At 49.0% G+C, this 15,971-nt stretch overlaps 1 protein-coding gene across 1 annotated transcript in view; it reads right to left on the bottom strand.

Moving 5' to 3' along the window:
* The window catches only part of LOC119103462 (frequenin-1), a 33,975-nt gene that overhangs the window by 1,252 nt on the left and 16,752 nt on the right, over positions 1–15,971 (bottom strand). The window contains exons 3-6 of the mRNA XM_037227010.1: positions 9,117–9,165; positions 8,248–8,337; positions 3,834–3,912; positions 131–219 (exon numbers count right to left, since the gene is read on the bottom strand). Of these exons, the coding sequence (XP_037082905.1) occupies positions 131–219; positions 3,834–3,912; positions 8,248–8,337; positions 9,117–9,165 (307 nt within the window). The remainder of the gene's footprint in view (positions 1–130; positions 220–3,833; positions 3,913–8,247; positions 8,338–9,116; positions 9,166–15,971) is intronic.

Here is a 15,971-nt window from a genome sequence, read left to right as displayed (position 1 = left end):
AGGGAATAATCGTTCGAAGTGGAGATATCCCAGCAACATGTCAAGGTAATGCAAGTAGACACTTCTTCGGCATGGTTTGCCCCTTACCGCTGAGAGACTTTTGCTATTCGCTGTCAGCGGTCATACTTACAACCATTTCGTAGATGGCTCCGACAATGTTATACATCTCTTCTCTTGTGATATATCCATCGTTGTCCACGTCGTACAGTTTAAATGCCCCTGCAAAACAAATCAGTGTCATTTCACAACAGAATGGTCAAGTACCAGACAGGTAGCGCGAGTAGGGGGCACAACAGGCACGTGCCCCCTCCTTAAGTTTCGAAAGGCCCCTCGGGCCCCTCGGAACCTACGATGGGTGTGGGGAGGGGGGGGGGGGAGCGGTCGGAACGGTAGCTTGTCAGCGATCTTGCGCGAGATCAGCCTGCAGCTAGCCGCTTCTCTACTTGCCCTGCTTGTAAACATTTTTCCGAAGCATCTCCAAGTTCGTGCTTTCAACATCACGTGACAATATTGACACATGCCGTGGTGATGCATCCAGTCTCTCAACGTTTATTGCCACTTCCTGGTGGTACTAAAATGCTAAGACGGCCAAATGCCGATAATCCTGCCTGCATTTCATTATTCTTGGTAAACCACTTATTATACTTAAACCTAAAGACGATAAAATAATAATACGATAAAAAATAAATACGAAAAAACAAAATAAAAACCTAAAACTAAATATGGAATGATGTCTAGAGGTTGTCAATCCGAGAAAGTTTCAATCGGTTTGGATATTTCACAAGTGATGTCCAGACCCCGGGTTCTGGCCATAGGATGTTGTAAGAGTGACGCTTGCTGGCCGACATTCAACAGTTTCTCTCGTCGGTCACCATACTGGCGGGCACATTTTTGCACGGGTCAATCACATTGAGGTGCCGGACATTCATTGCTATCGCCACGTTACGTAGTCTGCTTGCGAAAATCTCAATATCGGCGTCTATGCGACCACACAGCTTGCGGCAAGCGACTCCTTTCCTGATCGCTATCGCTCAGATGTCGCGAGGCCGTTTCTTCCTGGCGAGATCCCTCTGGGAGCAGCTGAAGCAATTGCGTAGTGTCGACACCAGCATCACCTTCATGCGCATCCCCAGTCACTTTGGGATAGAGGAAATGAGTCGGCGGATGCTGCAGCGAAGAGACCGCGTGTGGGAAGAGACCAATGGCCAGTAATGTGCCGGCTCGAGACGCCAGCTCGGAACTCTTGAGTTACACTCGTGGCGCATGGCGGGCATCGTTTGGTCAGCACATTGACTCCTCCAGGAAATCAAGCTGCAAATGGGAAACTGGGAGTCCGTCTGCCGCAGCAGTCCCTTGCAGAAATTTGTAATTTGTAGGCTTCGTTTAGGCGGTATATGTGCTACGCACCCATTTCGCTTGACAGGCCAGGGCATGCCGCAGTGCGACACGTGGGGAACGGCTGTGTATCGGACAGGTCCTGGTCTCTTACCATCTCTGTGAAACGGATAGACGGCTCTATCTCTCGCCAGTGCCCCTACGTCGACTATAAGGGCAGGACTCATATTGCTACGTCACGGGTATCTTCGCCTTTTTAACACACCTCGACTTCGCCGTTGCCTACGCCAGACCAACAGCACAGGGGCGCCGGTTAATGTGTGTGTCAATGCTTGACCTACATGCTTTTAAGGTGAAAATGCAGACGTGGCGTGTCGTTCCCAAGAGGACGCAAAAGGGCGCCGTCGTCGACGTGCCGCTGAACACAAAACACCGTCACCACCACACCTCTCAGGATCGTGATGTCAGGTGTTTTCCCTGATCGCTTTTACACGTCTCTTAGCGGCGTTTCTCACAACTTTGTAGCGTTTGCAAGGCCCTCTGCTCCCATAAGCCCACAGCTGTCACCCGTATGTAGATTGGTTTCTGCAGCACAAAGAAACGCCTACACTTAACCTGGAGTTCCAAACGGCAGATCCATACGTGAAGCCTGTCCAAACAGCAGGTCCACAGAAAGCCGGATCTTGCGATCCGTTATTGTTTTGGTTGGGAAGACAGGCCTGCTCTGTGGGCGTCCTTGCATGCCCTCTGCAGCAGCGGCAGCTCGGTACCCCAATCGTCCCGTTTGTCAACGCAGGGCCTTGCAAGCTCTTGACCCAAGGTCCAACAGAACATTTAGACCACCCGTCAGGCTGAAAATGGAGAGGAGTGGCGCGTGGCTCAGAGACCCCGTGAGTTTGCAACAGACGACAAAAAAACGTGAATTCGAAGTTTTGTCCTTAGTTCGAACAAAGTTCGCCGGATGTTCCGAGGTGAGAGGGAACGTCATGAGACACAGCTCTGACATCTCTGGCAATATTTTGAGTTGTGATCACGTGAATTCTTAGCTACTCGCGAAAAGATCCGTGGTTTCACAGACGCATTTATTACCAGACCTTGTCACGGGGAGTCGTCCGGAGGTCATCCTGCTACGAGCTCAAAATTCTTATGCCGAGTTAGGGGTCTTGAATGTAGCAGAAGGCGCTGGTTAAATGACGTTCATAGGGCAAACGTATCATACCATATTGGCGGCATTCAGGTTATACTGACGGCATTCGACGTGTCAGCTGCGCAATGATCACGATTCGATTTGTCAAGCTGCGCTATGATCACGAATCGTGATCATCACAACTTGACACGTCGAGTACTGCCAATATCAGTGATGTTTGTTCTATAACGTCGCTTCTATCACCTCCAATATTGCGGAAACTCCGAACTCTGATTTGAAACCGACACAATCAGAGCCTGAACTGATTGTACGTGCAATCAGAGCCTGAACTCTACTGAAGAGAACTCTGAGCTACCAATTTAAAAAATAGCAGTTGAATACCATTCTTGATCGTATCAAGTGATTCAGTTCTGTTCACCAGAACAACCTCGGCGGGGTACATCTGGGGCATAGATGAAGCGGCGCATCTTACCTGGTCGGTGTACCTCTCTTCCAGCAACACCTTACGCACGGCGTCTCCTCACGGATTTCTTCTCCCCAAGTTTGTCAATGGTCCTACTACTTTCTTTCAATGGTTCAAAACGTCTTGAAGGCTGTCGTCTTCGTATCATGCGACAAGGATTGGCTAATCCTGACAAGACATGAACAGACTCGCATATGCCCATCATCGCACCGGCAGTTATCTTCAAGTTGTTCTTTCAGAGAAAACCACCGGGTCTGGACATGTTGCATGACCTTTCTCCACATTAGCCTTTCCAGAGATCGCACCTGAGCTTTACTGGTCATGAACCGTTGGCATGGTGAAGTAACTGGGACACCCAAACCCTCTAGGTTCGGTTCAGAGATCTACGACTGCCTCGCTCCGTGCAGGGATCCAGATTGTCTTGCTGTTTCTATGCAGTGACCCAGATCCCTTCAAAAAGCTTTCCTGCTTCAGTGGGGCCTGACGCTGCTGGACCATTGCCAGCTCCGGCCTTCTCACGCCAAGAAGGCATTTCTAATGCGGTAACAGCAGTCCCCCTGAGCAAGTTCTCTTCGACATTTCCGTAGAACATGACCACCAAACCAGTGCTGGGGTACGTCGATGACTACACCACGATACTTTTGTCAATGACGTAATGTGGAACACCAACGGCCCAGGCATACCGACGATATCGAATGCGCCTTAGCTATAGTTAAATTCAATGCGTGCGCTTTTGCGTTCCTTTTAGTGCGCGGAGATGTGATGGGCGCGATAAAAAAGCGTGTTGCTGTCCTCAGTTTTGTTAGCTTGTGGCCTCTTTTGCAGATCATTTACACTAAAGCCGACTGTAAAGAATCTGTGTCATGCGGCTTACGTACGGCTACTTACATTCAAGCTTCTCATCCATGTTCCCCCGTGACGTCACACTGAGGGCTTTGATAAATTCCTGGAATTCTATCGATCCGTCCTGAAACAACAGAGAGACATTTTAGTTTGGAAAAGCTCTCAAAAAACAGGGAAGCGAAAACATCATTATATACTTCAAAACCATCACACATACACACGCCACACCATGGGCGACAGAATGAGGACGGGAACGGGGCCATCGCACCCTCTTGGAATTTGAGAGACAATGTTACTACATTAATGAGTTTTCTCCAAATTGCAGAGAGATAAAGAGTGAAAGCGGAAATATGTTACCGAGCGGTCTCCAACAAACTTTTCTCCCCGCATGTAACATGTACGTGTGCGCACCCGCCTACCTGTACTGTATGGACCTGACTGATTCACTTTGCACCTATAGCACTTTGGCTGACAATGAGCACGAGCTGTAAGTCACTAACGATATTGTTTAAGCTAACTGATGGCGATCAACATGAGGCGGGCCAGGGGCTCCACCTCGCGTATTTTACCTCACATACCAGGGGTTCTACATCACATACCTTACAGTCACATAGTACCTGACATACCTCACATAGTCACACAGGTCATTGTTTTTAAGGGAGGAAATTCAGGAGCCCCAAAGACTGTTAGGAAAGCTCCTGCACGCTTTCGGAATATACGAACAGTCGGCTCAAAGAGAGCCCAATAAAAAACAGGGTGTTTTGGCCATGTGTGCTTTGGGCACATAAGTGCGCACAAATGACGTTTTGAAAAAAAATATAAGCACGCAAATCAACGAATGTACTGATCACATGGACTAAGCCTTGTTGTAGAATTTTTGCGACACCACAATTTATTTAATGCAATAATCCGTCCGGTCTCAATTGTTCACTTAGTAACTGAGCTCCATTGCTCAGTTGTAAGAGCGCCTGTGTTTCTAGTCATCCACCTATGCCTAGGTGGGTTTGATCCGCTTTAGGTGTTAGCTGTTCGCGCTTAGCTGGGATAGCCTGCAACCGGCGGCATTAGTCGCGTAAAGGTCACGTGACTAGAGAGCACGTGTCGGGCTTTGCGACACGTTGAAATTTCGTTCCGTTTAACACGTTAAACCTCTGTGATCTGGATTTTCGCCATCGCATAGTGGGGTCAGAGGTCACACAACAAACATTGCCTAGCGTGGGCGCTTGTTCAAAAAATCAAAAACGTTCGGGCTAAAATGAGAAATTGTGCTAATCAATGATACAATACTGAATATAGCATGCTGCTGACAACTTTTTCGGACCTTTCACATCATATAACAGCATCGTTCTTCCACTGTTGACGTGTTGTCGGTAATACCTTAAGGACAAATGACTAGTGCGCGACCACTCGGATTGGTAACACGACATAGGTCCATAAAAGGATGAATAGTGTATAGGTTACGACCTTGTTTTGATGCCAGAATAGACATAGATGTGGAGTAAGATAAATGTTGGATCTGCTAGCGTTGCTCCATGTAGGCATATGCTTGACTCCGGGTGAAGGTGGAGTCACTATCACCATTAAGTGAATTGTATTGAGGCATGATATACTACATTCCTTGCCGTTTCCTGTGAGACGGAATCGGGGTGCAGTCACAACAATCATCCGTGAGTCGACTGAGCAATGAATATAAGCATTTGGATATATTCAGAGTTTGATAGTTCATACGCGCACCAAACGGGCTACCACAATATCTAACGGTATTAATTTAACAATAGATGTCTATCAAGCTTTATCATTTCATATCATATATCATATTATATATATATATATACCATATTTATCAAGCTTTTATCAAGCTTTTAGCAATACCATAACCTGCATTTCTAGTCAAACGTCTGCTACCGAAATAAACTTCATCGGAATCAAATCTGGAATTTCGCCTTTCTACTTGAACCCGAACCGGAATGGACTCAAGTTTGCGTTGAGCTGTTCCGAGTCGGACTAGGGATCCACGCTCTGTGAGTCTGAGTCGGGGTCAACACCGTGCGGCTGGAGACAGGGGCGAAGCGGATTCCGTTGAAGCAGATGCATGTCCATTTGCCGAGGATGCATGCTTTTGAAACACCGGTACAGTACGGGTGGTCCTATTGTCTACCCACCGACATAAACAACACCAAAATTCGTCTGACGTCGGAGGTAGTCTAAAGCCTTTGTCAAACGATTAAAACTATTCGGCCGAAGCTTGCCCAAGCAATACGTCACGATCTCTCGAACATGTAACACATGCAATGTTTGCCTGCATATGAACTAGCATGGCTATCTAAAAACGACAAACCCCAAGACCCATGTGCAATGCATTCTCACGACAGTTTAGCAAAAGACATCAGAGCCACGAAGTTCGCTGAAGTGGAACCCAAGCAGCTTTCGGGCAGACTGGGTAGGTTGGACGTTTGCAATACTGAACGTGTGGTAATGCCCTGCATGCAAAGCAATGTTGAAAACAAAGTTCGCTGTATTTGTCGCTCCGTGGGTTGTCCAGTGCATTAGCGATGAACATTATTCACATAGATAAGTCGTTCAGGGTTTGTAAATGATAAGTTTGTACATTCCATCACTACGGCATTCTATGTAACTGGAAGGGACTTAAAATTGTTCAAAAATGCCGTCCGTGTTTGGCATCGGGGCAACAATAATACGATTGCTGGAAGTTACCCCTAATCTAAAATTGTGTCCCTGCTTCAATCGCAGTCAGCTGCAGGTCTGATTTATTTAGCTCTCTATATTCACATTATTGTATAATACTGTTTAATAACTATAGTTATATATCCTTATCATTTACATCACATCAATCATTGCGAAGCATTATTAAATCGGCGGACTGGTCGTACCCCCCCCCCCCCCCACCGCAGGATATCAGGCAGGTGCGGAGGAGCTGTCGTCACTGTCCACCACCGACGCGTCCGTGTCGATCAATAGCTGTGGATTGTTTTTCATACGACGTCGTGTTCCGCTACCCGTCATCCAGCAAACACAGGAGCGTGGCCACGCGGCAAGGAATGTGTGACCCAGCAAACACAGGAGCGTACCCACGCGGCAAGGAATGTGTGACCCAGCAAACACAGGAGCGTACCCACGCGGCAAGGAATGTGTGACCCAGCAAACACAGGAGCGTACCCACGCGGCAAGGAATGTGTGACCCAGCGATGTGTAAAAGGCGAGCGATATCCATGATTTGCGTATAACCAACATCATACGACCACGACAAGTGCGTGCGCCATGAGCACAGCGATTTCCCACATCGTTACCACAGCAACGTGATAATTATACCCGTAGCGAACCACATAGCAGTGTTCGATACGCAGTGGTGGTACATCGGACGACCAGCCGGCCTCTGCAGCCGAGTGCGGAGGGCAGAGTGCAGTCTGGGCGAGGGGCGACTGCCGGGTCGAGGCCGGGTGACGCGGACTTGTCTCACCTTGCGGAGGCGTGCCTGCGGCCCGTGCCAGCTCTTGGCGGGTCGAGGTCGGGTGACGCGGACCGTCTCACCGTGCGGAGGCGTGCCTGCGGCCCGTGCCAGCTCCTGGCGGGTCGAGCCCGGGTGACGCGGACCCGTCTCACCGTGCGGAGGCGAGCCTGCGGCCCGTGCCAGCTCCTGGCGGGTCGAGGCCGGGTGACGCGGACCTGTCCCACCGTGTGGGGGGCGTGCCTGCGGCCCGTGCCAGCTCCTGGCGGGTCGAGGCCGGGTGACGCGGACCCGTCTCACCGTGCGGAGGCGTGCCTGCGGCCCGTGCCAGCTCCTGGCGGGTCGAGGCCGGGTGACGCGTACCGTCTCACCGTGCGGAGGCGTGCTTGCGGCCTGTGCCAGCTTCAGTCCGCTCTAGATGTCGGCTGGGCGCGGTTCCCAGCAGCGCACAGTGGGACAGAACTGTTCAAACGTGAGCTCAAACCGCTCTAGTTCGAACGTGGTGATGTGCTCCAAGTACAACCAATTCAAAGGATGTGCGCACAAAGTCGGGATTTGCCATCGGGGCGTTTGAAATATGTTCTGTATCTTATACTTTTGTGTAAAGGAGTGGGTTCATGCACGAATAGGATGCGCTTGCGCTGAACCCACATGCTGCTGCGTTCACGCTCGCGCTGTGTTGTCAGGTTCACCGACAACCTAAAACAGCCGACCGGATCATGGGCCTCCTCCAGCCCACCATCGCGGGCTTACGGCACGACTGACAGCTCCCGCGAGCACGTAGGCATGCACGTAAGATCCGCAGGACTGTACGGGTCGGTGGGCACCAGGCGGCCCTATTCATCAGCTGATGATCCATTCTTGTCCGCTGGCGATCCCGCCCCGCACCCCGCGTAATTAGGCCGGAGTGAGTGATGACGTAAGACGCCCGCCCAAGTCGCCATCAGGGAGCGCTGCATGGCTGGCCAAGCCGGACAGGATCGCTCCGCTCACCTTGTTGACGTCGAACACGCGGAACACGAGGGAGGCGAACTTTGTGGGGTCGCCGTGCGGGAAGAACTGTTTATAGATCTTGATGAAGCCCTGCGGTGGAGAACGAAACTGTCAGGAACCTTTAACGCGTCCAACGTTGGCTGTGGTTCGGGCCGACTCTGTCCGCTTTGTACTGTGAGTGATCAGGGATCCTTTCCACGTCTGTAGCACGCCGCTCGGACATAGCTTCGAGGGTCGCTCCAGTAGACCTGTCACGTTCCGGCTCACTGTTCCCGGGTACATCATCAGCCACAGAGTCATTAGCACAAATTTGCATCCGCTTATTGGCAGTCAGGCATGCGCCGGAACAGCGAGTCGCTTTGGGTGTGGACAAATGTCGACCCGTGACTGTTGCCAAGCGCCGGCGTGACGCTGCGCCACGGTGACACCGTGCCTGCCAGCTGCAGTCGTCTGCCGGCTGGCGGCCTACAGCGTTCACGTGTTCGGTTGCGAGGCCAGCCAGCTCGAGTGCGAGCTGGGCGACAAGCAGTACCGTCGGTGGGACGACTCGAGTTCCAGTGCTATTCCAACAGCTGTACAGTACGGCAATGGGACGCCCGCCGACATTCAAAGCGGGGAAACCATTTCAGTGTTACGGATCTAATAGTACCGTGAAAAGTCATGACTACTCTACCAGTTCATGATGCATCCACATGTGCAGAAATACGCGTATTCATCTTAGTAGACAGTGAAGAAGCAATGCAACTATCTTATGCGCTTCGCAAACGTAGATGCGCCCTTGATCATACAAGTTCACTGTCCCTTTTCTGAACCATGTCGAGACAAATTAAAGAAACTATTGTTCACAGCACTGGTCGGTGACCACTCACCTGTTCGTCTAGCTCGCCATTGGGATAGTCCTTGATGAAGCCTTTGTGCCTGCAAAGAGGTCAGCTCCATCACTGTATTATATTTCCAGACAATGTGACATATTCCACTGGTGCTCCTTGCTCCTCGTTAGCCGGGCCATGGAATGAGACCATCAGACTGCGCGGTACGTGTAGCACACATGCTTTTTAAGATTCACCTGAAAGAGAAACCCAGAGAAGACGAAAATAAAACGAGTGCGGAAACTGCAGAACAAACGCATGATGCTTTTTGCGCAAAAACGCGGTTTATTACCGATCCTAAGCATGCTTATATCGACTTCGGTACTGACTGAGTGCAAAAAATGTCATACCTATATGTCTCATGACGGAAAAGCATCGTGAAAATGCAAATGTACATCAATTGCACATCATCAATATACATCAATTACATCATGCGAATTTACAAACCCGTGAAGAACAAAATAAAAGCATTTGTCATGCAAGTCCGAGTACAAGTCAGTTTCATATCTAAGTTTCAGGCCTGCTCCAGATGACCACCCAAACGCCTCTGGCACAGAGCGGCCCCGCTCCAGCCAATGAAGCACCATGCTGGACATGATGGGCGTGCCTCCGCCTCTCTGAAGCCGCATGGCGTTCTGGGGAGGGGGGGGGGAGGGGGCTAGGCGGTGTCTGCAGACGCTGCTCCAGAAGCGATTGAGTAGCTTGACGTAACGCGGCTTGTTGGTTGTAACGGCGGAGCTGCGGCCTTTTCTGAATCAAGAGGGGCTGATGATCCCGCCCTGCGGCAATTTCTGAATCAAAGGGGGCCGATGATCCCGTCCGAGCTGATAGCGCACGCGGCAGCAGCATTTTCAGGGTACACTAGCTAATTCACCATTTCGTCTGGGGTGGTGTCGATCCGGGTCCCGAATTTAGGATGCCAAGCTAGCATGAAATTCCATGCTCCATGCATGAAATCGGACCTCCATTCAGCATGAAGTTAGCTCCGTCACTGAGCCAAATGTTGTTGACAAAACTGGATTCAGCGGTGCACTCGCAACAGAACCTAACTCGTAAAAATAAATCTTTCGTTGCTGCAACCCTCAGGCTCAGTGTTTGGTGCAACCATAATTCGCACGACAGTCATCCAATTCTCTTTTTTAATTTTTATCGTACCATGCTATGATTCTCCTCATTGACTTCGTGGGGTTTCGAGGAAGATGTTTGCAACCTTTACAATGTCTTCTGCAAAGGGTTTTCCACGTTTTGGTCCACTGCGTTCTCGACTGAAGCCCTCAACTCTGCCGCCAGTCTAAAGAAGCGGGCGGTGAAGTGTGTTGAAGTGCCGTTATTGACCTCGTTTTACAGTGGAATGGGACGACTTCGGGTAATTCTTCTCCGTTCAGTGGGTGTATTTCAAGGTATGCACACCACAGTATCATGCGATTCTCTATTGCACCTGCATTCTAAGGATGCCATTCACTCTATGTTAATTGATTTGAGACTCAACGGCACCCAAATAAACTCAGGAATCGTTGAAGGCACACTCTTTGATATATGAGTTACACCATGACTCTTCCATTGGAAGCAAATTGTCATTTGCAGGGTTTTGCAAACGTCCTATGTCAAATTCGGTTTGATTGCAAACTTGGAACTCGGGAATCATTTTTGCGCTCATGATGTACATGAATGTGAGGTGTATGGATGAGATCGTAGTAATAGCCTTATTCCTCGTATAATAACAAGGATAATGAAAAGATGGGTGCGTGGATATTTCGACTACATGTCTTTGTCAAAATGACACGACAGTGTCAGTAGCAACATTCCTCGTCGAATAACCATAGAATGGGAAGACAGATGTTTTCATATTTTCAAACGAATACCAGCAGAAATATCAATTCATCTATCTCTCCATTGTTGGTTTATTCTACGAGAAATAAGGATATTAATGCCGTCTCGTTTATAAGCATAATATTACTCGCAAATTCGCTTAACACTTACGTAGAAAGTGTGAGGAAAATTAACTACCTCACGCTTTAGGAGTAGCGAAGCGAAAGCGCACCATAGGCCATTTACTCTACCTCACGTTATTTGAGAATTTCGGTGGACTTCCTTGGACTTCCTTGAAGTTTATGGCAAAAAGGAAACGGATTCAACGAAGGAGAGCCAGCTACGTCACTGAAAAGAATGAAAGCCAAGATGCACAAGATGACATGGATGGATATGGAGCAGCTAGTGCGGCTTACAGAAACGCTGAAAATCACGAGGCGAGAATGACAATATATATATATATATATATATATATATATATATATATATATATATAGTGTGTGTGTGTGTGTGTGTGTGTGTGTGTGTGTGTGTGTGTGTGTGTGTGTGTGTGTGTGTGTGTGTGTGTGTGTGTGTGTGTGTGTGTGTGTGTGTGTGTGTGTGTGTGTGTGTGTGTGTGTGTGTGTGTGTGTGTGTGTGTGTGTGTGTGTGTGTGTGTGTGTGTGTGTGTGTGTGTGTGTTTTCTACAGAAGCGAAAAGGGAGGGCGCGAGCTGGAAATCAAAGCAGAGCAACGCCCAGGGATAAAACAACACTTTTGATGTTTCCGCGTGCTTAGCTCTGGTCGCCATACTGAGGACCAGGAGAGTGAGTCGTATGTATCCCACGATGAACCTGTCCGCGAGGTAAGTCGCAGAGAAAGCAAGAAAACGTGAACTGCGCACAATTTCATCAAACATCGCTTGAAGGTGATTATTTGTTGCGTATAGCAATGGGTTATGTCTGTGGCGGATCCTAGATTACGTCAAGGGGTTGAGAACGCAAAAATGTGGCCCCCAGGAGATTTGGTCCACTCCAAGAACGCGGATTTCAGCCATTACAAACTAAAATTCTTATGTTTTTTGTTTTGTTTACGGGAACCGCCTTTCTGTGTGCGACCCTACAAAACTAGGCGAGGTGCGTATTTGCACGCATAGAAAACTTTCATTTTCTCCAGATCATGGCAGATCACGCCACTTTGTTGCTAACTCTTTCGGAGAAAATATGGCAAAATGAGTTTAAAGTTGCTGCTAAATACCATCAAAATCAAGCGCGACACTTAATTCCATTGCTGGTTGTGCACAGCCGGCTTCCGGCGGCTAGTTGCCATATGGATGATGACGTTGCCCATTGGCTCTATTTTGTAACCAAGACCATATGACCAGGAGCGGTACTTTAACAGAAACAACAGTCCCGACAAGAGTGTGGGGTCTTCCGCAAATGAGAGCGGACGGAAATAGCCCTGAACCAATGCAGAAGTCCCCTGATCATCTAGTGCCTCGGTAGGCTGACCGATTTGGTGGATGCTGCGATCAGCTGTTTACTAATTATTAATGTAAACTTTTGTTTCTACTTCGATGAAATAGTGCAAAATATGCTAGCACTCAAAATGCATTAAAGGGAAAGCTTCACATTTCAAGATATTGAAGCAAGAAGCAGATATGATAAAACAAGTTCACTTAACATTGGTAGGTTTTTTAAGTGGAGAAGACTGCTCTAGACACCGCAATTCTCTGTGTAGTAAATATGCTCCTCAAGGCGTCGTGGTTTGATTATATCATCGTGCCCGCACAACATTGATTCAGGGCCAATTCATGGCCGTTACATGTGGAAATCGCGCTCACAAACGACGGATAGGAACGCTTCGACATATTTCTTTTTCATTTGATCACCGCATGGTTTATGGGATAGCAGGATTTGAATGACGTTATTATGACGTCATGAATGCCTAGGTGACTTTTAAATACTCCCCAGCCATACCTTTCTCCATTTTCTCGGGCGTGTAGCTCAGAAACAGGGGCTTAGGTCTAAGAAGAAGTACTGTGAACAGCACCAAAAGGTCTTCAAGATGATTATTTCAGTTCAAAACTGCACATAAATGTGGAACACTCCCTTTAAACATGTGATGCACAATTCTACTGAGTGCCAGCTATGTAACAGCAAAGGTAACTGAAGTAAGCTATGTTGGCGGGGCGAAAAATTAACTTGGCAGCTTTGCGTAAAATTAATGAGAAAAAATGTGGCTGCTGCTATCTGCCGCTGAGGCTCCGAGGGAAATCGTCGTTGCGTAGGTCTCGGACTTGTGTACATTAATCGGGCCTGTTGGGCTCGTACACACCAACAGGCGGGGCACCATGCGTGCTAGAGGTGCTGGCGCTCACAAGTATGAGCCTTCGGCGACAGAGTACAATCCTTCTGACCTCATGGGAAGACCCCAAGAGTAATGTGCAGGGCCCTGGAGCGGTCAAGAGTGTCCCAGCCGATGTACATGCAGGGTCCCGTCAAGAGCGCAAGTCCTCCGATATCAAGGGGAAACCCAAGACCAATACCGACGGCGCCTAAGCGATCGAGGTCGCCGCTGTAAGTCAACAAAAAATTATCCCGTCAACATTAAAGGGTTCCCCAAGAAAACCAGAATCATCTAAGACCCACTTCTTGAAGGTAATATCAATTTGGTAAGAACCTGAACGATCGGGGGTACCCCGACAGGTTAACATATAGGACCCCGGCCAGAGTGCAAGGCCTCCGAACAAGCGGGTAAGCCTAAGGCCAATGAGAAAGGCCCCTTAACGATCGAGAGCGCCTTGGCAGATACAGATGTACAGAAGATGACACCTACACAACATCTACATAGGACTCCCCACAACAGCGCAGGGTCGTCCAAACAGATACAAAATGTCTACGGCCAATGTGGGCGTCCTCTGCGCGACCAGGAGCGGTACTTTAACAGAAACAACAGTCCCGACAAGAGTGTGGGGTCTTCCGCAAATGAGAGCGGACGGAAATAGCCCTGAACCAATGCAGAAGTCCCCTGATCATCTAGTGCCTCGGTAGGCTGACCGATTTGGTTCCAACAACAGCGCACGGCCCTCCGAGCGAGTAGGAAGAACCGGAGACTTCTGTGAAGGGCCCCTGACCAACCGAGAACATCCGGCAGGTTAACTTATGGGCCTCTCGGTAATATCGTAGAGCCTCAATGTGAAGAGCCCCTGAGCAACCAGGAGTACCCGGCAGGTTAACATGTGGGCTCCTCGATGATAGCGTAGAGCCTTTCGGGCGAATGAGAAGAATCCATGAAGGGCCCCTGATTGGTCAAGACCAATAGAGCGCCGGCAGCTTAGCGCATAGGGCCAAACAACAGCGTGGGGCCCTCCTGACAAATAGAAGAAATCAAGGGCAATAGGGAATGGTCCTTAACGATCGGAGTGCGTCGGCAAGTTGAAACATATGGTCTTGGTTACAAAATAGAGCCAATGGGCAACGTCATCATCCATATGGCAACCAACGAACAGTAATTTTGTCTGCTCAAGAGCCTTCTATTTTCGCTTGCAGCCTTTCCTGGTTGCCTGCAAACCCAAGGACGTCCACTTATTTGGGCTTTGAGCAAAACGCTTGCGTCCTTTCGGACGGCTATGGGCTCCATTGGGGTTTATGGGCATTTTTCGTCCAGCCGATTTGTACCGAAAAAATGCCTTAAAATATAGCAACACATGCAGTGTAAGGTGAGGAAAAAGAGGCTTAGGAATGTGGAAAGTTTTATCAATATGGTGAATTGCCTGTTCCGTTGTTAAGCTGTTGTTTTCCTGGAGGCCCTGAAAAGCTTAGTCAAATACCTACACACCTTAAATTCTGAACGAAAAATACATTGTATCTAGCTCACACCATCCTTACGACACTTAAGCCATGAATATCTTGTTTTCAGATGTGTAGCTCGGTGGACCTGTCAGACCTAGTCAAACAAGGTCGCCTCGAATTCTACCGAATTTATACCGTTTTGGCGATATGGACTGGGAAGTACTACGCCTGGACTGGTACGCCCAGATAACGATGGTATCCAAGGGGTGAGACCAGGCATTCGGGGCTTACCTTGACCCCGAGTGGCCTTTGCCCGACGGGCCATAAGCCGTGTCTTGCTAGTTGGTTATTTTGCCCGCCTTTGTAGGCAGGTAGACCAATGGGGATTGCTAGTTATTGATGGCTTATCATTTTTGGGGGATTTTCAGATATCAACAGTATATGGGGAAAGCCACATACAGGGCAATGGCGCACACAAGCATCGTAGCCCCTGGGGGCGCATAACCCCCTCCCCTTTACTAAGGGTTTGGTTTCATTTCGATTGGGGGCTCCAGCCTTCCTCCTTCCAGCTTTTATATGACTCTGGGCTAAATTCGGAGAGAAACCCGTTTTTTGGTGCAATTTAGGCGCAGGTTGCGCTATTTTTCATTGTTCGGCCGCGCCCAAAACCCATTTTGCGAAACTGCGCCCGCTCCGTACCAAATTTATGACTTGGATTACTATGTTGGCCATTAAACGTCGACTCAAAAAATCCAGGAGGCACACAAGACTAAGAAAATAGAGAACATACCATGTTGTTTTACGACACACAAGAAATTGTGTGCGTCTGGGGTACGCAAAACTTATTTTCTAGTGAATTATTTCAGTTATAACCCCGCCCCTCCTCCCTCTGTATGGCCTCGCCCATGGGAGTATAAGGTCATGGACCCCATGCGAGGAGCATGCAACCGATTAGAGGCTTTGTTTGAGACGCAGTGCGTCATCTCCCTCCCACCCTTTGGCGACCCCAGGGCCAAAAGCCACTCGGCGAGCCGCCCTGCAGGATAGGCGCTTGCCTCTGCACGTAATATAGACCTGCTCCCCAGGGTCGTGTGGGCCGCGCTGCCGAGTCTGCTATAACAGCCCATCGACGCTTTTTAGAGTCGGACGAATACAATAGCCGACGACCGGGCGGCGACATCAAACAATCAAACGGATGAAAGTCGAAAATAATTAGACAGTGTAACGACCAATGGTGTGAAAACCACCGCTATAACTGCTTGGCGAATGTTCAG

This window comes from Pollicipes pollicipes, unplaced genomic scaffold, assembly GCF_011947565.3.
Source record: "Pollicipes pollicipes isolate AB1234 unplaced genomic scaffold, Ppol_2.1 Scaffold_5724;HRSCAF=6776_pilon_pilon_pilon, whole genome shotgun sequence".
Taxonomy (NCBI): Eukaryota; Metazoa; Arthropoda; class Thecostraca; order Pollicipedomorpha; family Pollicipedidae; genus Pollicipes; species Pollicipes pollicipes.
This window is presented reverse-complemented; position numbering and strand designations above follow the sequence as displayed.